Genomic DNA, 23,455 nt, shown 5'->3' with positions numbered 1-23,455 from the left:
CGACACGGCAGCCCCGGGCCCATTCCGCACCCCGGCATTGCCAGGGTAGGGGGGGCACACGCCAGCCTCCAAAACCGAGTTGGGCCAGCGTCTCTGCGGCTTATTTTTACCATTTTGATTCACAGGTGACTGGTTCTTTGGGAGCCTATTGCACTATTTCAAAAAGTTGGATAAAAAGAGCAAACGTCATTCAGCAAGTACTGGGTGCCAGGTAGCACGTAGGTTCTGTCTGCAGGATATGTGCACAGTTTGCTTTCCTGCAGCCATGTGGCTTCTGTCCAGGGCAAGAGAGGGAGAAGAGGGCTCCACATTGTAGATTTTACATAGTTCTCTGGCCTTTCTTGGCGTCTGCTGTTGGCCTTCCTCAGCAATAGGACACTGGGCTGAATACATTTTTACTTTGACCCGTAATGGATATGTCCGTACATCTTGTATCACATGAGATTCTTGTATATCACATGAGATCTACAGTATGGGGCCAGTACAACTGGCCAGTGAGTGTGCAATGTATCCCTTGTGTCCCTGCAGAAACACTCCTTAAATATATTGGCTGTGCTCAGTAGCTAACACACATCTTGGAAGTTCTCAGTGTGCTGGTGCACCTTTTCCCTCCTGCAGTCTGTTCTTTGTGTAGATCAGAGGAGTAGCCCAGGAAGAGTGGCTAGGAGCAGACTGATGGCACTCAAACTATTCCTGCACCCTGCTTTGGGTACCCTTCTTTAGTATCTTTCTTGCAGGTAGGTAAGAAGCTTCCAGTACATGTGTTTGTTGGACCCTAGTTGCCATTTTTTCCCGGGTACAGCTACAAGCAGAGGTTGGACAAACGACTGACTGCATGAGCTCAATTCCTAGAGAGAGTAGGGTGATTGTAAAGACAACTGCTGTCTGAAGTCCCATTAAGCATGAAAAATGAGGTCTAACTACCCCTGTTATCCTTCATGTTAGGTATTGAGATGGTTATTCCACCATTTTCACCAATAAACACCTAATTATGTGAATTAATATGTGTAGTGGGCAAGATTTGCCTGAAATAAAGAAATACAGAATTTATTGCTGGCCTTTAAGAATGAATGGTCCCAGTTTTCAGGAAGCTTGGTACCAGAAAAACTTGCTAATCAGCAGTAAAGAGGTATTTTGGCCTTACTTTTGTCATTTAATTCTGAAGGGCAGAAACTACTTTCTCTTCAGTATTGCATTGTCACATAGCATCATAACTTAATAGAGTTAATGTATTTGTAGCATTCTGTAAAATTGATATACTCAGTTTTGAAAGGGGGAAAGTGACAGTATCTAGTTATGGTGGGTATTTCTTAGTCTCTTCCACATTCCTATATGTTTCTATGAGCCTTCTTCCCTTGTTTGTTTTCCTTTATCTGGTTTTGAAAGTCTTTGGAACAGGTATAATACTTGCTTATTTGTGAACATAGTTGTATAAAATAATTTCTCTTTCTTTTGTTCCATAGGTGAGCTTTAGTCCTCAAGACAATGCACAGGTTTGTATCACTGGAAATGGCTTTTTTAAACTTTTTAAGTACAGTGAAGGAACTTTGAAGCAGATGAATTTACAAAAGGGAGAGCCACAAAACTACTTGTGCCATGCCTGGCTGTCCAAGGAGGAAGTTATATGTGGCACTGACACAGGCAAGCTTTTCTTGTTTGAAACTGGAAAGTTGCACTGGGAGACAAGTGTAGAGTGCAAAAAACCACCCAGGGAACTAGAAGAAGATGTTACAACAAATGAATATGAGAGGTAAATCTGTTAAATGCTATTGCTAATAGTTTCATGCTTGTGCATGCAGATTACTTATTTCTTAATAATACTTATTATCGCAGGCTATTCACTTATTTCCTTCTTGTCCAGTTTATGCATGGGTTATAATATTTTGATTGATGTTGATAAGCATTTTTTGTTTTGTCCTTCGTTATTTTTAAGTCTTTATGCATTTCCTGCTTGCAGTTCTGATGTTTCTAGTGGACTGGCCTTTGAAGATAATAGTTCACAAAAGGATTCTTTGACTCAAATATCTGCAGTTGCAGCTTATTCCAAAGGCTTTGCATGTTCATCTAGCCCAGGAGTTGTTCTTCTGTTTGAGAAGACCAAGGAAAAGGAGGTCTACAAGGAGAGTCAAGAAATCTGGGTAGGGAGAAAAAAGCTTTTCCGAGCAATTAGGCAGCAGAGGCCTGTTTAGAGGGGTGGGAGTGCTTCCAATTCAGTTATTAATGATAATTTTTAATACATATCTAAATTACATTGTAAACATTAGCTAACTGTCTGTTGAATCAAAAGGAAGGGAGCTGCCAGAGGTCAAACTGAAAGTCAGTGGCAGATGTCCTTTTGCAAGGTAGCTCTGCATGTTCACACATGTAAAATGTGTTTTGAAGCTGCTAAACTTCAGGAAACCTTTAAGAAACTTATTTATGGAGACTTGGAGCTAAGAAGCAGTCTACATCAGTTTTGGAGAACTATGTTGCTGGTTTTTTTCCAAGACAAAACTTTTCTCCGCTCAAATATTTATTACATGACAGCTATTGCCATGGGACTTGTGCACTCTTAAGTAATCTAGTAAGATTCCTAACTGTTCTATAGTGAGCTGTATGCATTGACTTACTGCAGTCTCTGGATAAGAACATTTAACTCTGATGACCATGTCAAGTCTTCATATTCTGGACCTAAAAGGTCAGTTCTGCCCTGTGTACGAGACCCTGTAATAAGACTGTTATGAACCTGAATGATACACTACAAAGAACCTTTATTCTGAGATCACAGTTTACAAGCAGTTTTCACTCTGACACTTGCTAGATTTTTTTTCTCTGTGTTTTTCTACTACCATTTTCATTTTTGTTTAATGCAGTACTTAAGTTTACAGCTGAATACTCTGATACTTTTTTCAGCTGTTAATGCTATATATACAGCTGGGTTATGTTGTCCTCTATTCCCTGCCTTGCAGTAGTTATGTACTAGTAAATATCCAAGTTGTCTTACTAATATTATTAATATGTTTATTAAAGTAGCATTATAGCAAAAGTTTGTGTGTATGTGCCTACTACTAATACATGGAGACTTGGAATATCCCATGGGATGCATTTCTTGTGCAGCTTCCTCAGGACCTGTTCAGCAGTGAGCCGAAAAAGTCAGGCAGACAGGACATTATATGTATATGCTTCAGTCCCTCTGAGGAAACGATGGTTATTAATACAAATAAAAATCAGCTTTACATGTTTACTATGCTCTCCACTGATCTTACGAAGGTGGGTGTAATCTTATCACATTCCACATCCATCATGTCCAGTAAGGGGTGTATTGTAATGGCACAGGCTATTGAGTGTCTCTTTCTATGATAGATTCTCATAAAATCCATCAAATAGCATCTGAACTCTTAAAGCTCATGATAGGAAGTGCTATGCATGCTTCTGAGAGCTGTATTTTAGTAGCCCCTTTTTTAAGCATCCCTTTGTATGAATACCTGATGTTATTCAGCAGAATGATAGAGGACACTGTTAATACTGTTTAAGGGTGTGTGTCACTGTTGAACAACTTAAGTAAGACTTTAATGGAAAGGTTTTTAATGTAGCCAGTTGTTTATGCTCCACTGTAGTATGCAGAAACTTTATTGCCATGATAAAGCTGGAACAGCCTCATGTTACTCTAGAATAATAGTGAAATAAAAGTCCAAGTTAGAAGTGAAATCTCTTTGTGAAGGATAAACACAATGAAAAACATTCCCTACTCTAAAGGTATTAAATAATTCAAAGACAAGAGATAGATGTATTATCATGAAGTAGGCTTGTATGGAGTTAAATACCTAAACTGTGTACAGGCATATGGGAAGATCTTTACAGGAAGGAGTTTTGTATTTACAGGTCCTTTTTCTACATGCAGCCTAAAATTTTATTAGTGCTTCAGTTCCAGCATATACTAGCTAAACATCCTGGTTAAATTGCTTATCACTCAGCACTTGATTATTTTTAAATGTCTGTCTGACCAGATGGTCTTAACTGAATTCTTGCAGGTCCAGTTTTATTTGTTGATCTAACTTGCATTTCTTTGGTCACTTATAATTATGTTCTGCTATCACTACTGTATGAAAACTATGGAACCTACATCTTCCCTGCATCACTTTTCTTGATTATTAATTATAAAGTTAAAACTGATACTAACATTGTTATGTTTTTAACATTGTTATGTTCAGACTGGGACAGTGAGAGGATTAAGTGGTTTCCTCAAATCTATTTGGTTACTGTATGCAAAGAGCTATGATAGCTTTCTTACTTGACTTACTGCCTGCGGTGAAATATTTGTGATTTTTTTAATGTTCTTTTTGCTTCTTAGGAGAAGGCAGCTTATTTTGCATATCTGAATTTTCCACTGCATTCTGCTCCAATCACTGGTATGGACATCTGTGTTTGGAAACCCATTCTTGCTACTTGTTCCCTGGATAGATCTGTCCGCATCTGGAATTACAAGACAAAGTAAAGAGTTGTTTCTGTTTGTTATTACCTCTTGCTTTGTTGTATATTGTATTTAGCAGGCAACAGCAACAGTCTCGTATGACTGAGAGTGTTGTTCTGGTAAAATTCATGTGTGGTGTGGGATGTAAATGGTCTTACTGACATGATTTGGGGAGTGTAAATATGCAATGCTTTTAAAACCAGTGCCAAAAGAATCTAAAGCCTTTTCTATTAGGCCATTTTTGTGTCAGACTTCTAATGTGTTTTGGAAAAAGAACTCTTTTGGAATATTTCATTCAACTTTGTCTTAAGATACTGTTGTCCCATCTCCTGCTTCATAGCCATAGTTCTTAAGCAAAATTACTCCAGCTTTTAAGGTTCTTTGGAGGAAGAGGGGCAGAAAAACAAATCTCGGAAGAGATATTTGTGTAGGTTTGCAATCAGCAGTTTGTCTACCTTCTTCATTATATTACAGTAAACAAGTATTTGTTCTTGCACCTTCCAAACCTTCTCTGTGAACCAGAAAGTTCATATTTGCCTTTGTTTCCCTTAACACTGTGTGTGATCATTACTTAACTGAATGACAACCTATTTCCTCCGGGACAAGGCAGAATCACATTGTAGCTGCAGGTGTCCTTGCTGGGTCAGATATGTCCTGTCAAGCATGCACAGGGAGTTTGTACTATTCCATACTGTGCAGTGGTTTTATCTTTCAGCACTTTGGAGCTGTATAAGGAATATCAGGAGGAAGCATACACAGTATCACTTCATCCCACTGGCCTTTTCTGTTTGGTTGGGTTTTCTGACAAACTACGATTTATAAGTCTACTGCATGAGGACATGCATGTTTTCAAGGAGTTTTCTGTGAGAAAGTGTAGAGAGGTAAGGAGTGATGCAAAATTGAAATTGGGGAGTTATAGGGAGCAGAGTGGTGGAGAACATGATGGAAGATAGAATCCTAGAATCCAATAGATCCTAGTGGGATTTCGGAGACAAAGCATAGAGAAAAAGATTCTGACTATCAGAAAATAAGCCTGGAGGCTGATGCATGACTGTGGACCTAGGAAGCAACAGGTAATTTGCTCAGAAATACTCAAGGACTGAATTTTACAGGGGAAAACACCGATTAAGAAAGCAGTAAGAGACTAATTATGTTACGGAGTTTTCTCTCTGTGTAACAGTTTGATGTTAGATGGTGTCATTGGAATTCAATGCATGAAAGTTTTTATCCACTGCATCTACAGTAATGGGTGGTTATGTTCTTTTTGCAGTGCTCCTTCAGTAACAGAGGCCATCTTTTTGCTGTAGTTAATGGAAATGTGATTCAAATTTATTCCAGCATCACCTTTGAGAATATTAATAATCTGAAAGGACATAGTGGGAAGGTTAGTAAACAAATCCTATACTATACAAGTCATTAAAGTACGAACTACTTGGTAAGATGCATTTTTGAAAGGTAAAGTACAATTTTGGATCAGAAATGGGCCCAAAAATTAAAAATAGAAATCCAGAAGTCAGTTTTCATTGGTCAGAAACCAATGTATGCATGCATTAGATACATCTAAAGAGTCTGTCCTTAAATTGAAGGTGAACGATTGGCAGGCAGCTGAACCAGGAAAAATATCCCAATAATAAATTATGAAAATAAAATATACTACTCACTATTGAAATTAACTTTTTCCTGACAGTGTGTTCATAAGCTAGTTCTTACTGAGGTTTTTTTAAATGCTAAAATGGAATTAGTTGAGAAACATCTAGGGATTTTTAAGTAAGACTTAGAAGTATGATTCCAAAGTTGTCATGGTTTTACCATTAAAAGGACTCCATGCTGTATGTCTGTAACCTCTCCTTGGTGTGTTTTGCTTTTGCCAGATACATGCAGTTAAATGGAGCACAGATGATGCTAAATTTGTCTCCTGTGACACACATGGTGCTGTGTATGAGTGGAACTTGTTGACAGGTAAAAGGGAGTCAGAGTGTGTGCTCAAGTCCTGCATCTACAGCAGCATTGCCCTGTCTTCTGATGCCAAAATCATCTTTGCTGTTGGATCTGACCAAACTCTCAAAGAAATTTCCGACTCTTCGGTGAGCTAACAAGCACTCTGGGATTTTGCTAAATTCTCTGGGGAGGGTAGTATACTAGTGCTTTGGTTTCCTTAGGATTAATTTGTAAGTAGGAATCAGTCTGGTTTTGATAGCTGCAATATTTACTGACACTTTTCTTGTGTTATGTCCTTTACCATGAAGCCTGAAATTTTGTTCTAGTTTTGTATTTTTATAACTTCACTTGGATTCACCTAGAAATCTTCTAATCAGCTAACAAACTAACTTGGCAATATTGTATCAACTGTTTTGCTGAAATACAAGTGTATTGAATCTACCACTATAAGCTACGTGCATTTCTTTTTCTCCAGAAAAGTAGTAAATTGTATGTGATAACTATTACATCTTTCAGAAGTGATCAACCTGTGGAACTTGGCTTGAAATTTTAAGAGTGTATATCTGTAAATCTTAATACTAATTACTGTTCATGGCTTTACTCCTATAGGCATGTAGATTCTTTTAACTGAATTATTAGCTGCAGGCAGTGGTATGACAATTGCTCATGCAATAAGCAATCAAATAGTATTGGAGAACTTAATGTAATGTGGGGGCTTTATGTGGTTTTGGTTTGGTTTTTTTTAGATCCAGCTTGAAGTGTCTGCTTTTGGTGTTGTTTATACTGCAGTAGCTGTTTCTCATTCCGGGCACATGGTATTTGTTGGTACATCTCTGGGGACAATTCGAGCTATGAAGTACCCATTACCTTTGACGAGGGATTTCAATGAGTATCAGGCCCATGCAGGTGCTGTTACAAAGGTAACATAGAGTACTTTCTTTTCCCAGTGATATCAGCTGCATGCATCTCCTTTAGTGATGATTCTTCTTCCCATTTCATAGCATAATATGTTAACACTAAGGTTGAGCCTTCACATGGAGAATGAATATTACAGCATTCATAGAAGCCCTGTCTCTAGAAATAGATGTCACTGGGTAAGCTGTTGTTGGCTAAAAAGTGGCTTGCACCAGGTCATGTCACCTGGCATATCCCTGGTGGAGAACTTTGATATAGATGTTTCAGGAAAGAGGAAGACAGATTTATGCAGGCTTGAAAATCTCTTGTGAGAATGGAAGGAGGAATGAGATAAATGTATTAAGCAACTTGCCACCAGGGTAAAGAGCAGAAGAGATTGCAGTGCTGGTCTGCTAACCAGAGTGTATTTCTAATAGGGTAATGAACAGCATGTGAAAGGTGAATAGAGCCTGCAACCATGGAATATTTCAGTGCACTTTCTCCAGGAAGCCACATGTTCTGTCTTGTTAAAATTGTTCCTAATTTGGGCATTTCAAGTATCACTGTCAAATGAAGCATCTTGACTTAGAGCTGCACAGTCCAGCATTAGGCTGTGAACCTCAGGTACTGGAACTCTACTTTGACCTCATTCATAGGCTGTGTCAACTCCCAGGTACTCTATGCCAGGCCATGCAGTCACAGGGGGTTTGGAGAAGGTGACAGCAGTTATTACTAGATAGTTCTTGGTGAGGTTATTTGCATATTCAGAAGGAAATGTTTAGCCATCTGTTGCTCAAACAAGTCCTCAAAGAAAAAAACTAGAGACCTTTGGAATTGCCTGTCTGTGCTATAACTGTCTAGAAGGTCTTTTCTGTTCCAGGTTTTAAAAAATCTTCCTACAGCTTTGAGAGCAGAAGTGGATCTAGTGACTTCACATGTTCTTTATCTTCCCTTCCCCTGTTGTTTGGACCAGGGTGGAGCATGGACATAATCAAAATGTTGGTAGTGGGGCTATGTAAATATTTCCACTGTCGACTTTCTGTGGTAGAAATGACAGGGAGTATGTGGGTGGGAAGAAAAATTTGGTATAAAATCAAACTGTGTCTCCATTCTTCCTTGTCTCTACTATTATTTTGTTGCCTCTTCAAAGATGTCTGTAACAAACGATGACCTATTTCTGCTGACTGCTTCAGAGGATGGCTCTATATTTATCTGGAAAGTGTATGATAAAGGAGATGGAATACTGAAATGGGAAAAGGAAGTTGAGTATGCTGAGGAAGTACTAATCATGAGAGCAGATATAGAAGAGAAGGTAGGAGGAGCAACTTGTGAACGTGAACCATAGGATTCCTAGTACGTTTGCATGATGTTTGTGACTAGCTGTTCCTATGTGGCCTTCTGTTCAAGAGGGCTTGCATGACTTTTGTCATAAAAAGAAGTTGCAGCAAGTAGCTGCAGCTGCTTGTTAATATGCAAACTGCATTGTATGAACAGTGAGTCTGGAGAAAAGTTTAGACTTTTCTCTAGTACTTTCCCCAATCATTTGAAAGCAGTTTTAATGGAGTAGAGAAGTCAGAAGCTGCATTTCTATAAACCATCTTGTAAGATAACAAAGGAACCTTACTTCTGAAACTTCTTGGTCTATCTGAAAATTCTCTGCGAAGGCTGTGTTTCGTAAGTATGTGCATGTAAATAAAACATCTTTAACAAACTGTTGCTAATGGCAAATAATACCTTTGTTAAAACTATCTTCTCATTCATGTCCTAACAGAGTCAGGCAATGCTAGACCTGCAGATTCGTGTGAAAGAGCTGCAGACAGAAAATGATTACCAGCTACGTCTCAAGGACATGTACTGTAATGAAAAAATAAAGGAATTAGAAGAGAATTTCACTCAGGAAATAGGCTCCCTTAAAACCAAATACCAGGTATGATTCATATTGCAGAACCAAATACCAAGAAATCTTTCATTGAAGAGTTGAATTCAAGATTGCATTATATATGTATGAATGCCATAAAACATCTGAAAAGTGAATCATTCCTTTCCAGTAAAGATGTTCTTGATATGTGTAAAGCACGAAGCTACCCTTGAGTCAAGTATCTTGTAAGTACAAGGGGATGCAAGAGTTCTCCTAGGTAGCCTATAAACATCTTCACATAAAAACAGTTCCAGCAATAAATGCTGACTGAGACCAAGGATCAGTAAGCTGAATCACCCTGAAGTAGAAATGGGACCATGCCTTAAAAGCTCTGTCACATGTAGGGTAGCAGCTGCTGCAGGATCCAACAATTGTTCTTAATGCCGACTTTCTTATGCCCTGTATGCTTAGCTTTATTAAGAATGTCTCCTGAGGTGTCTGTATGCTTTTTGAAAATAGAAGTAAGATATATTCCCTGGATTTCTTCTGTTCATGTGTTTATTGATTTCTCTGTGGTCTGTGGACTTCCCTGAAAGGCAAAAGCTGCAATAATTCTTCCCAATGTCTTCTTTATTTGTGTGTGTTAATTCTATTCTGTCCATCTGTCTGGTGCACTCACCAGATTTCTGACCTGTAATTTGCTGTATTTCTGGACCCTTTTTGGAGTTAGAAGGCAAGTGCTCCAATAGCCATTTGTCTGGCAGTAAGACGGCTTGAAATGAGAGACTACATATCACATGATTCATTGCTGTCAGTTCATGTTCTTTTTGAGCTTTTGGATTAATATTATCCCATCCTGGTGATTTGTTACTCTTTATTTTGTCGAGTTGTACATAGTCCCTTCAAGCAGTATTTCAGTTTGACTCCACATAAAGAAGGATTCCAGTATGAAAGCTTGCCAGGTTACTTACGAATTTTATTATTTTATGGCCTTGTCATTATCAAGTGCTCCTTTTATACCTATCTTGTCTCTTGACCCTACAAATGTTCTGGCCAGTTTCTGATTTTGATTTTTTTGAGGAAGTTGAATTATTCATTTTAATGTTTTCTTCAAGTAGTTCCTCAGACTCTTTAGCTTTTTTCATTGTGGTTTTTGTGTTTAAGTAACCTGAGTTTTAACCTTTCTGTTTTTCCTCATTTTTGTACAGCTTGACTTTTTACAGGAAAGCCACTTCAATTCTTATAGATCCCTCTACCTGTGTTTCTTCTGTGCTGGTTTTCTTCTGTCTTTTCAGGTCTTTTCATAGGTAGTGCTTGGCTATAGAGTTATAATAACCTCAGCTATGCCAAAACTTCTTCAAGCTTGTTGATTACAGGCTTGCAAGCAAATGCTTCTGAAGGTGAATAAAAGTTTTCTAGGCTGTCAAGTTACTCCTGTCTGAGTATCAGTATGTGTTAAGATTAAACTGAACAACAGATTTGGACAGGCTTGGGGCTAACCTTTCTAGTTGTTGTGTCCGGCAGGCAAATGGAGTGTTTCTGCCTATGTAAGACCCATACAGTTATTATGAGAAGAAAGTGAAAAAATTGTACCTATGGTACAATTCCCAACTTTTCTGAGAAACTTCTCACTCATTTTATTGTTCCAGTTCTTTGTGCTTTTTTAGAAGATTAAGTGATTTGTAGTGGTAGTCAGACATTCCAAGCAAATGGCATTCAAGTACTCACTTTTGCTTAGGTTTATGCCATTCTATGCAAATGTCAGTGCTTTAGGACCTAAAGGTTGCTTCAAGTGAGACAGGAAGCAGCTTGAACTTTAATATTGGGACAACAATTTGTGGAACTGCAAATTCTCCTCAAGCAGGCACATGCAAAGAAGCAGAGGCTTTTGTAGTTCACAAACTTCTTGTTAGACTGGGATTGTACAGTACTCTGTATTATAGGATTGCCATTTGCTACTTTCCCTTAGCTTTCCATAGTTTTGTAACTTGTCATAACAAACTAATCTCTGGGAAAACTTCACTTAGTGACATATGGCATCTGAATTTTGGTGAGAGACTTCAAACGTCAATTCTGTTGTGTATGTGTTCCCTACCATGAGTAAGAGCATGAACAATTTGACGCTGCTTAGCCTAGTTTCAAATTAAAACATATTTTTCTTATTTTTTTCCCCAGATTTTACAGGCAGAAAAAGAAAAACAGGAGCTACAACACCAGTTTCAACTGTCTGAGCTGATGAATAAACAGGCCAGGGAGGTGCAACAGCTAGGTTAGACTATAACAAGTGTTTGTAACTAGAATCTGGAGGAAGTGCATTAGCTTCATAGCAAGTAATGTGACAGGGATTGACTACTACAGTACAAGGCAAAATGCATGTATGGCATAGATATTACAAACCAAACATTTGTATAAACTGCACCACACACATGACTATGATGCGAATTTGCACATGGGCACTGTATCTTAGATTTGCGTTTTGAGATTAGTAATTTCTTCATTTATCTTATAGTTCACTGTGCAAGAATACTGAGGCCGTACTGCTGAGCAAGGCTAATGTACAATGCACACAACATGGAAATACCTGGACCCCAGATTCATAATCAAGATAAAACATAAATACTGCAGATTAGTACCAGAAAGGAAGTCCACCCATAAATTAATCTATTCCCTACTCATATTCTGTAACCATTGTGTTTATACAACTTTATCATGGTTGTCATCTCAAGGGAATGCCTAAATCAGCTGTTATTAATTTGTTGTAATGGCAGAGTGGGAGATTTTGGTGTAGGTTTTAGATTTGTTCAAGCTGGAACAGAACAACATTCTGTCCCGATGCAGCAAGCAGGGTTATAGTAGAATATTCAGAAACACAGCTGAGAAAGGTGAATGACGGCTTTGAAACAGGCATTATTAATGAAGTGGTAAGTAAATGGAAGAGCAGGAAACTCAAGATATGGTTTTCTGATGTAAAATTTTGTATGGCCACAGAGTCTAAAAGCCCTGTATATCTGATGAAGAAAGTGATGAAATACTTCTAGTGTAACTTAATTGCAACCAGCTGCCAAAAATAAAATAGAGAATAAGATATTGATGACTGTAGAAGGATAGGATACACCTCTGTTCTGCTACTTTTAGCCATTCCATATGTTTCCTGTTTCCAGAATCTGACAGTAATCAGAAAATCTTAATGGAAAATGAGAAATACCAGGAGCTGCAAGTGAAATCCCAGAGGATGCAGGAGGAATACGAGAAACAATTGCACAATTTGGAGGAAAGCAAAAGCAAGGCTGTGAGGGAGCTAACAGAATATTACGAGGAAAAACTTAATGAGAAATCTGTTCTGCTGAAAGAGGTAGGAAACTTGATTTGCAGTTTGAATTATTGACTTAAGTTTTTCTCCAACTGTGATAAAGTGTTCCCTAGAGCAGGAGAGGCTGGCTCTCTCCATGCAAATCCTGATCTGCTTGTAACCTTGGGGAAATATGTTAACAGGTGATAGAATAGTAATGAGGAAAACCCAGCTGAGTTACCAACTTTTCTGGGCTTCGTATCTTCAGAAAGTAACCTGCTAAGATTAATATCCTTGGGCATCCTCAGATTCCCCTCTCTGTCTCCTAGATACAATAATTTCTGTTTATTAATGTGGGTTAGACATTACATTTACTGTAATTTAATAAAAATAGATTCAATCACCTTGTTCTAGTGAAGAGATAACATTTATAAAATGGTGAATTCCATTCCTGAGTCCCAGAGATTCCTGCCTGCATAATATGGGGAACAAAGAGAAATACCCTGTATACTTCGAAAAACTCCTTCACATTGAGGTCAGCAGCCAGATATCCGATACTTAGGTATCTAAAGTCAATAAATTCTATCAACATTACTGTTGGCAGCCCTATGTTGCAATACCAATTTGGAAAGAATGTGAGGAATGAATGTGAGAAGAGAGGCATACAGAGACTGATGCAAACCTGTCTGGTTATGGTCTTAATGCATCAGAAACAGCAATTTTGAAAGATCTCAAGTGTTACTCATGTTTGTGTTTTCTGCAGCCAGAACAAGTTTGCTGATGTTAAGCCAGGTTCCTAACTTGAAGAAACCAAGCCTAAAGAAGAAATTTTTTAAAGAATTTTTATGTTTATCTTAACAGTTTTTAAAGTTACTTTAATTCCCTAAAATGTTAAGATTCTTAAATGATATTGCTGCAGTTGAAGAGTCCACTCATAAGATAAATAGGTCCTCCCAAGAGAAACACAGTTACAAATAAAGAATTCTCCTCTTCTTATTGGTCTCTTACTGTTGCCTTCTCTAATGTTTGCTTTCCTTAACTGCAGACAGAAGAGGATATGAGGCGGCAGCTTCAAGCACATGAAGAAATTAAGAAACAAATTGAAGAAGATGAAGACCGAGAAATCCTGGAAATCAAAATCAAGTACGAGAGACGGCTCTCAGAAGAAAAGGCATCAAACCTGCAACTGGAAGGAGAAATAGGAGTCATGAATAAAAGGGTATGTCTTATTCTGTTGTAGGATCAGACCTGTACATGGAAACCTATAGCTGAGGATTGAATGTGATTAATGGCACGTAGTTTAGTCTGTTAATTTAGTCTGTAAAAATGTGGTATTTCATCTGAGAACAGTAGCCTCCTTCTTATATCAGTTTGAATGTTTTAGAATATTTGTACAGAAGAAGCAGCTGTGTGCTGATTGTATTGCTGATGTGATTCGAGATAGATGATAGAGGAGGTGTGTTTTTATTAGGACATTTTCCTTTATCTTACATGGTTTTAAATTATAAATAATAATATTGTTCATCCTATGATGGGAAAGAAATTAACCTTTTCATTTTTACAAGATCTAATGCATTGCTTTGCTAGAAAATACTTCTACTGCTTCATTTGATGCAATAAACACTATATGTTTTGTGTGCATCATCATTTTTTATTGATTTTACTAGGATTTTTAAGGAGGCATAAAACCTTTTAGCTCTTTTACTGGCTAAGCATTACATTTGCCTAAGGATGTTAGAGACATTTCTTCTTTTCAGTCCCTTCAGTATCTATCTGGAGACAGATAGGTTCTCTTCCTTCATACTTTCTATTATCATGGTACTGTCTTCAGTTGCATTGTCTTTTAGACACCAGGAATTTCTTCATGGGTCCTCACAGTTTGATCAGCAACATTTCTTGGTTCCAACTTTCTTGGCTTTACTATGAACTAGGCACCCTTCCAGTCTACTTTCGATATCTTTAGAGATGCGTGAGAAGTGATCATCTTAAAATCATTTCCCTGGCTTGAGTGTTATTTGAAGCTGATGCTTTGGTATAATATCCATACCCTTCTTGCTTCTGGATGCAAATTCTTTGATTCCTTTTAGTGCAGCGAGTATTCTGTCAGAATATACAGACAATACATAAGCGGATATTCAGCCCCCTTTTGAGTTACAGGTATTTAAGTGATGTGATGCTCCTTCATCATGTCTTAGTTTAATGTCCTTTATCCCACACTGTCTACAAGTTGTCTTACAGAATAGAATGGCTAAGTTGTGCACAGCTTTTGGAGACTGTTAAGTTCTTACTTGTTTGCCTCTAGTTGAACAGCCTACAGGAAGAGCTCAAGGAACGAAACAGGAACATTGAGGAAATGAGACTGGAACAGCAGAAGCTGCAAGGCATTATTAAATCACTGGAGAATTACATCTTTGCACTGAAGACAGAAATTCAAGCAAGAACCAACGCTATCCAGGACAAGGTGAGGAACTGGACAGTTGGCTGAGATCAAAGTCACCCTCCCTTGGTGTAATACAGATATTTATTATAATGGTATCATGTTGTAATAATATCACATGACTGGAAACTCAGTTTTAACTTAAAGAATTTGCTATCTTTAGTTTGGGATTTTAGTTTTTAGTTTACATTCTAAGCTTTTCTAGGGACCTCAAATTCAGGATGTTGAGTTTCTTGTTCCCTGCTCTGGGATCTCTGCGTTGTTTGCTCTGGTCCTTCCCACTCAGCCTGTGTAGATGTGCAACTGAAGTTCAGTCTTCCATTAGATCTGTGACTGCTGGTTTTGCCTCTATTATGTTTGTGTCTTGTCCTAGGGATGTTTGAGAGTTCTGTGTCTGATTCAGATCTCTGTACCTATTTCTTCCAGGAGAAGCATATATATGACCTAAAAAAGAAAAATCAGGAACTTGAAAAGTTCATATTTGTACTTGATTACAGAATAGAGGAGTTTAAGAAGCAAAGAGAGTTACGTGAAAATGATATTAAAACAATGAAGGAGCAGATCTGTGAGGTGAGAAACACTCATTTGGCCTCTTCTACTAAGACCTCAGTTTGAATACAGAGATGACTCAACAAGTTCCATGGAAGACTCCACCCTGTTCCTTGACTTCTGTTGAAGATACATAGCACTGATTCAGTTATTTACAACTAGTAAAAATATTTGCGCACAGTAGCTGCCATTTAATTTGCTATCATGTTACCAGTGATCGACACAGGTATTTAAGCTCCTGTTTCAGTATTTAATTCTAGAGTCTGAAAAGTACCAGTTTTTGCTTAAAAATAGATCTTGTCCTTATGTGGTTGCCCTCCACGTAACCTGTAGAGTTTGCAAGACACTGTCTTTACTGATCTGGAGGAAGAGAGAGTGAACTCCTCTCAGAAAGTTGCAAATTTATGCACACATCACTGTTTAGGGGTTAGTACATTGACAAAATACTGTTAATCAGCTGATCTGTGGAAAATTTCCATGTATTAAAACTTAGCTTGCAGGAAATTCATTGAACCAACTTATTTATGATAGAAACTTATTGTGATCTCTCCATCGATGTAGCTTTAGCACAGCCAAATTAGGACTATGGTGACTAAGCTAATCAGTGACCTAATAGTTTTCATAAGTCTGTTTATTCAGAAAAAAGCCTTTAAAATAAAATGCAGACTAATGAAAAAGTGTATGTATGTCAGACTAGCATGATGAATGCCCTGTTCTCTCTTCTGGTCACCATCTTATGCCAATAAATGCTATAGTACCCTTACTGCTTTTTTCGCCTGTGTTCTACATATGTGCCCACAGCTTTTCACAGAATCACAGAATCATCTAGGTTGGAAAGGACCCTGGAGATCATCTAGTCTAACCGTTCGCCGAGCACAGTTCCCACCTACAGCATATCCTTAAGCTCTAAATCGACCCTACTCTTGAACACCTCCAGGGATGGGGACTCCACCACCTCCCTGGGCAGCCAGTTCCAACGCCTAAATGTATTTCAATGTATTTGTTTCTTTTCAGGTTTTTTCCTATTGTTGCACTTACTCTTTCCAGTATTGACTGCTAATTTCAATCTCACCTATTTTTATTCAGATGCAACAGTAAAGCTTCAGTTCAGCTCAAGGAAATGAAGGGGCATCACATCACTTAAATAGCTGTAACTCAAAGGGAGTTGAATATCCAGTTTTATGCTTTCTGTACATTCTGACAGAGGGCAGTGTTGTTCCAAAATTGACTTTTTTTGTGTTGTAATTCAGCCTAAAGGGGGATATCCTCCTTCAAGTCTGTATTTCCAGTCTCTGGTTTTCCTGTTATGTGTTGTTTTTTCATGTCTCCTTTTAGTCCTGATTTCCTCCTTCTGCTTCCTTTCAGATGGAGGGGGAGCTGGAACGATTCCACAGGGAGAGCACACAGTTGAAGCTGAACATCACACAACTGCAACAGAAACTAAAAGCAACTAATAGCAAGATGCACAGAGAGAGGCAGAAGGTATGGGGTACAACCACTGTTGCAAACAGGTACTTCAGAGGTACTGTGTCCAAGGGCCAGGAGAGTCTGGTCAGTAGGGACAAAGATAACTTCCAAGCCTGCAACCAGGTTAGAGAATTGTTATTTTAAAAAATCCAGTTATTTATGTGTCAGTTTTTTCAATCAACACATATTCTCCTAGCTTTAACAGAGCAGTGAGGCGAATGCTCAACTTTCCTGCCCAAACTTGAAATCTGGGGATACATGGCCTAAACAGGAGCAGCACATAGGCTACCACCTACAATGATATGTAGGCATTAGTAGGATGAAAAGAAGGGTGGGCTTATTAATGGAGGAGACAAGGATCCCTTGTGTTTGACAACAAGCACGTCAAGTCATGAGGGGGGAAAAGGGACTGCAAGTGAAGGTGAAGTTGCTTAGCAGGCAGTACAGGACTGAGGAAGCAGGTAGAGGGGCCTGGTAGAAACCAAGTGAGAATGAGAAGACAGTCTTGATGAAGTCATCAAGTTGTGCATTTGTCTGATATGTGTTTTGTCCCTTGCCTTCTCTCATTAACTGTTTGCATGTTGTTTCTAAATAAGAACGTAAGTTGTCTGGGAAAGGGCAGTGGGAGACAGTATTCATGGTAATAAGCCACTGGTTTTCAGATGAGATCTCTGGATGCTGACACTTACATTACCTAATGCAATTATCTTGGATTATTATTACTGCTAAAACTTATCACTGCTCTTCAACATGTAGTGCTCACATCCCCAGCGGATTTTTTAACGAATTTTTTTTTTTAATTAAGTGGAAGTAAAGTATATGAGAGCTTTCTCCAGTTCTAATAGACTTTATAAAAAATTGTACATGGTAAGAGTGCTCTGATGAGTCAATTAAGAATATACCTACATCATTTTTGCAGAAGCAAAATATGGAAACTTTCATCAAACGATTTAAAACAGATCTTCATAATTGTGTGGGCTTCATTCAGGATTCCAGAAAAATGAAGGGTGGGATCCGTGAGCTCTACAGGAAGTATGTGAACCAATCAGACTTGGTGAGTCAAGGCCTTTGCCTTCTCCTTGCAGATGAATTTCTCTGGTAGAGTAATTACTGAGGCAACATGCTGTGCCCCCTCAGGTGGAGACTGAAGCAGCAGACAGAGACTTGCAGCAGGAGTACATGAGACAGCGAGAGTATCTTGAGAGGAATTTGGCAGCTTTAAAAAAGAAGGTGGTGAAGGATCAGAAAATCCACCAAGCTGCTTACATGCACATTGTGCAGGTAATAAGCCTTTTCCTTGTGTTATGGAGAGAGAAAAAGGAAGCATCTACACAAAAGAGACTTTAGCAGCCTTACCACTGTGTTTTTTTAGGACTTTGAAACAGTTTTGGTTTGCTTCCTTGACAGAAATTCCGAAGTTTTTCAAGTGCTTCCAGTCAAGGGTGGTAATATTCATTGAGCTACTAAAGTTCTATAATTTTCTGGTCAAAAAGAGCAAGGTCTCTGAAGTCAGAAATTGCTGCTGTTTTGTGGATACTTTTGTTTATCTCTCACTCCATAATGTAAAAGGAGATAGGGAGTCTCTGCTGCCTGGACATTTTTTAAGCAATTAATGTTCTTATTTTTTATTTCAATCACTGTTTATAATTGCCATCATAATCAATTTGCACCTGTGAGTGACAAGCTGTACTTGCTCTGTGGTTGTGTTTAGGAAGTAATTTTGGAGGAAATAAAAAAAAAAACAACCTTTCTTTGGCCCCATAGTCCCACACATACTGGTCTGAATTCAGAAGAACTTTCTGCTTTTCACATCCAGGTTTTTGAGGAAGTTCAGAAACACATGATAAATATTCCTATTTGTACCAAGATCTCTTGCTCAGAATCTTTGTTCCTTACAAGGCAAGGTGAACTTATGACTGGGGGGGGCACAGATAAAATTTGTTTTCATCTGGAGTGAAAGGGTCTAAAGCCCCACAGCAAACATCCTAGGAGGACAGCTCTTCTACAGTCTCTTCTTACCATGATCTCCTTCTGCTCAGTCAGCATTTCCTTTTCCCCTCACTAGCCCTTTTCTCATTGTTACTTTATTATGCTTCCTCAGGATCATTGGACTTCAAACCCCTCCTAAGTCATCTGTTCTTTGCTATTTATTTATAGTTCTTCTTTGGGATGTCGTGGTTTAAACCCGGCTGGCAGCCAAACACTATGCAATGGCTTGCACAACCTTCCCTGCCCAGGAGATGAGTGAAAGAATTGGAGTGGTAAAGGGAGACTCATAGATTGAGATAAAAACAGTTTAATAATTGAAATAAAAATAAAACAATAACAGTAATAGAAAGGACAAATGGGTAATGCACAATGCGATTGCTCACCACCCACTGACTGATACCCAGCTTGTACCCAGCTAGTGATCCTGAAATACCAAGATCCCACAATCACAGTCCTGGAAGCAAGAGAGAACCCCCTCATTCCTGGCCAACCTTTCTTTATATACTGAGCATGATGCTACATGATATGGAATTTTCATTGGCCGGTTTGGGTCCAGTGCTTTGGCTCTGCTCCCTCCCAGCTTCTTGTACACCTGTGCATGGGCAGGACATGGGAAGTTGGAAGGTCCTTGATCTCTTAGCAACAACTGAAAACATCAATGTATTATCAGTATTATTCTCATACCAAATCCCATACTGAATCCAAAACAGCACTATTCTAGCTGCTAAGAAGAAAAATTAACACAATCCCAGCTGAAACCAGGACACAGGTCTAGGCAGCAATGATCTCCTTCCCTGGCCCTGTTTTAATTTTTCACTCTTTCTGTGAGTTAGATGTTTCCTATGGCACAAAAGGAGATGGCTTCAGAAAATAACCCGAAGAATTTCCTTGCTGGAATAGGGTGACAGATGGTGCTCATAATGATAATACTTGATGTCTTGGATCAGTAAGCTTAACATGAAATGATGATTAAAACCGAATTAATAAAACATCTGGAAGATGAAGATATCAAAGGTTCTAACCAGCCTGGTTTCTTCAAAGCAAAAGCATTTCTCTGAAGTCTAGTAGATTAATGAGACTTTACAGCCAGGAGGAATTATCATGGTCTTCCAGTCCTTCACAGGGGGCTTTTAAGACTAGTTTAGACAAACTTCTGTCAGGACTTGCTTTGAAAAAGTAAATGACAACTTGGCGGCCTTCTAGCTCTGTATTTCTATTATTCCTTAGTTGTGCTTACTTTTTCAGAGTTTTGCATTCCTCTTTGAGTGACTATTCATAGGTACATTACACTAGCAACTGCTGCAACAGATGATTAGAACTGTCAAGATAATTTTAATTATTCTTACCAATTGGCAAGTTTCTTGTTGTTAGACTACTAGTTTTTTCTCCAGCCTTCTGTATTTGAAATGGCTTCTTTTGTCACTTGGATACCTAAGAACAGGCACACTAAATAATCTTGAAGTAATGCTGATTGAACTGAAGCATATATAGGATGATCTCTTCTATAATATGTCCTACCTGTCTATGACAATCAGCACTGTAGGGACTTCCTAGGCTGTAGATTGCATTCAGACATCATATGCAGTTGTACCTGATGGCCTCATCCTCCATTCATTTGATCAATCCCTTTTCTGAAACAATTGGTACTTTGACACAACATCCCATGACAATGAGTTTTACCATGAACATTTATTTTAATTCATTGCAGGATCACTGCATTGCAGTGCAAGATTTCTGTCAGAATGCAAAGATTGAATTAGAGACTAATCTCTCTGGATAGCATGCCTCTTCAGAAAAGTATTATTAGTGCCCACCATCAGCCTTTTAGTGCCCAGCAAACCAGACAAGACATTTCTACATAGCCCAGATTGCCTCATACAAGATACTATGTATTATACTGCCTAAGAGACGAAAAGCAAGATCTTAATTTCATAGCAGCATTCAAACAATTGCAGTGAACTTACAGAGATGTTCATGACTACAGTACACCTAAACAGAAATGCTGTGACCGGGCCCTGAAAGCTGGTCAAAAGAAAGTTACCTTGACTCATTCTTGGAAGTTATCCTCTTCATGTGTTCCTTTCAGAATCAAGCTCTGGGATAAACGCATAGCAGTCACATTTCATCTGTGTTTCATAACTTGAATTAAACAAGTCAGAGTCAACAAAATGTTGTGGTTTGAGAGCAAACTGCCTGAGCTCACCAACTCATGCTGCATTTAGAGTCCAACACAACCACTGTTCTTACCCAATAAGTTCAGATCTTACAGCATCCCACAATCTTCCTCCAGACAGTGATTTTTCAGCTGAGGGGAAAATGAAGCACAGTTGGTGTACTTGTCTTCATGTGAAGTATTGAGAATCTTGCCACACACATGCACCTTGAGTTATTGCTGCCAACTTGAACTCCTTGAGTGCCTCTATACGCAGATAATTGCAGTAAGCATTGTACTTTGTTACTAACCAGCTTACTGTTGTGTGGTGCCAATACTTTGTAAGTATACCATAAGAAACTGAATCTTATGCCTTCCATAAATCTCTTATGGCAGCGTAATTATCTCTATCAACCAAAATTATCATTTAAAAAAATCAAGATTTGAAGAGACCTTCTTCATAGGAAAATGTAATTAATCCTTGTTCTTATCTTATGTTGTTTTAGTGGGTTCCCTATTGCTTGAGACTGGTTTTATGTGAGGTGCCCAAAGCATGCCTTTTGGCCATTTATCTCTCTAAAATATTGGCATTTATGATGTTCAAGGGGTTGGAATGGCGCTGTGTTCCAAAACTCTAAAAAACTACCACGGGTAGCTGAAATCATTGCTATTCTTGGTTCGAGTATAATGGCAGCTGTTTAACATTTGCACTAGCTGTTGGTGTGCTAAGGTCTTTGTAAGAGGCAAATACAGAATTACACTTCTCTTGAATTCAGAAAAGAAATACTTAGTTAATAGTGCTCCTGTTTCTGAATCATGAGCAACATATCATCTTTCAGCAGTATTAGCCCATACTGGTTTTGCTGAAGTCTTTGAATCTGTCACAAAAATGGGTAAAGTACATTCACTTGTACTTTCACAATTCCTGCAACAAGATGCTTTGTGGTAGACTATTAAAAAATTAGAGGATTGAACTTTTATGGGTTGAGAACTGACTAAAAAAAGAACAAAAGATGAATACAGGGCTAACTTTTCCTCATAACAGCATGTTAGCAGTAGGTATCTCAAGTCTCCATATGCTTTATTTCTTAATAATTTGGAAGCGGTGTTGGAAAGTGATGTCTGTCAGAACTAATGAAGAGAGCTTTGAAGAACTGCAAGGAGATACAGATAATTTAAGTGAATAGACACATAGTGGCATATGAAAAGCAAAATAATACACACTGGAGGGAGAAATGGAAATCCCCTACATTAATTCTGAATTAATTAATCCAGGAAAGGACCTGAGCTTCCCTGTGGAATTGACAACAAAGATGATAGCTTGGAGTGCAGCTGCAGTCAGAAAAGCAAAACAAGTATTAGCTTATTGAGCTAACATAGTTAGAATACTGTCATATTTTGTGTCAAATCTGCCGTGGCCTTCTTTGAAATGTGTACTGTACTGATAGCCCTGTATCTTCTGCCTGTGATACCGATTCTGTACTGTCCAGTGTCCTTCCCAATGATATGGAGATACATATTGCTGAGCCACATAGTACCTGTGCTTTTCCTCATAAGACATACTGTTTTTGCAGGAAAATGTGAGTCTGATAAAGGAAATTAATGACTTGCGGCAAGAACGGAAGGTAGCCCACACCCAGGTACATGACCTCCAGTCAACACTAAGATTAACCAAGAAAAAACAGGCAATTCAAGACACAGGTGAATGAATATTGCTTCTTGTATGATTCCCATATTGTCAGTACTCATTCCAGAAGCCCTTTTTGTCCTTGGTGAACTGTCTCCATATCATTCCAGCTTGTCTGCCTGGTGGTACCTGTTATATTGTAATGTTAGTTGTAGCAGCTGCTAAATATTGCAGAATCTTACTATTTAGCTCTACTCCTTCAGCCCTGAAAGATGCCTTTCCTCGTTCATGCCAAAAAACAATGTGAGCTGGGCCTTTGTTACTCTGCTCTGTCCACTCTGATTTTATCTTCTAGCTCCCTCCAGTGAACTGCTGTCCAGCCCAGCTGTCCTAAGGTTGAATGCAGAGAAGGAAAGTGAGAACATCATAGAAATGCAGCAGCTAGAAATTCAATACCTGCGAGACCAAATCCAGGAGAAGGGGCAAATCCTTGCAGTTCAGCCTCTCTTAGTTGGAAATCTTCCTAAGATGAATCTAGAAAAAAGCCACAAGACACAGCAACAGTGACCTGATTCAAGGATGCCTCACATTATTATATTCTCCTAGCAAGATCAGAAATGCAACAGCATAGATTAGACTTCTGTGATCCTATACTCTTCCACTAGAAGCATTTGTGCAACACTCGCTCTGAACACATGGCAGCAACCTTCACTCCCTTCTACTTTCCTGGAATTTGCCCTTTCTGTGAGGCCTAGGAGCCAAGAGAAAAAAAATAAATTTGTGTTAGTGCAAGACGGGTCTTTGT

General features: G+C 38.6%; 1 protein-coding gene across 1 annotated transcript in view; it reads left to right on the top strand.

Moving 5' to 3' along the window:
* CFAP57 (cilia and flagella associated protein 57) overlaps positions 1-23,455 on the top strand; it is a 23,698-nt gene extending 243 nt beyond the window's left edge. The window contains exons 2-23 of the mRNA XM_026853905.1: positions 126-211; positions 672-737; positions 1,464-1,750; positions 1,958-2,138; positions 3,097-3,249; positions 4,331-4,470; positions 5,166-5,331; positions 5,721-5,834; positions 6,322-6,534; positions 7,135-7,308; positions 8,433-8,594; positions 9,054-9,209; positions 11,316-11,409; positions 12,302-12,492; positions 13,475-13,648; positions 14,732-14,890; positions 15,293-15,436; positions 16,781-16,897; positions 17,802-17,936; positions 18,020-18,163; positions 22,598-22,724; positions 23,006-23,455. Of these exons, the coding sequence (XP_026709706.1) occupies positions 126-211; positions 672-737; positions 1,464-1,750; positions 1,958-2,138; positions 3,097-3,249; positions 4,331-4,470; positions 5,166-5,331; positions 5,721-5,834; positions 6,322-6,534; positions 7,135-7,308; positions 8,433-8,594; positions 9,054-9,209; positions 11,316-11,409; positions 12,302-12,492; positions 13,475-13,648; positions 14,732-14,890; positions 15,293-15,436; positions 16,781-16,897; positions 17,802-17,936; positions 18,020-18,163; positions 22,598-22,724; positions 23,006-23,217 (3,395 nt within the window). The 3' untranslated portion in view covers positions 23,218-23,455. The remainder of the gene's footprint in view (positions 1-125; positions 212-671; positions 738-1,463; positions 1,751-1,957; positions 2,139-3,096; positions 3,250-4,330; positions 4,471-5,165; positions 5,332-5,720; positions 5,835-6,321; positions 6,535-7,134; positions 7,309-8,432; positions 8,595-9,053; positions 9,210-11,315; positions 11,410-12,301; positions 12,493-13,474; positions 13,649-14,731; positions 14,891-15,292; positions 15,437-16,780; positions 16,898-17,801; positions 17,937-18,019; positions 18,164-22,597; positions 22,725-23,005) is intronic.

The sequence above is a fragment of the Athene cunicularia genome, assembly GCF_003259725.1.
Source record: "Athene cunicularia isolate RWA chromosome 8 unlocalized genomic scaffold, athCun1 chr8_part1, whole genome shotgun sequence".
Lineage (NCBI taxonomy): Eukaryota > Metazoa > Chordata > Aves > Strigiformes > Strigidae > Athene > Athene cunicularia.
This window is presented reverse-complemented; position numbering and strand designations above follow the sequence as displayed.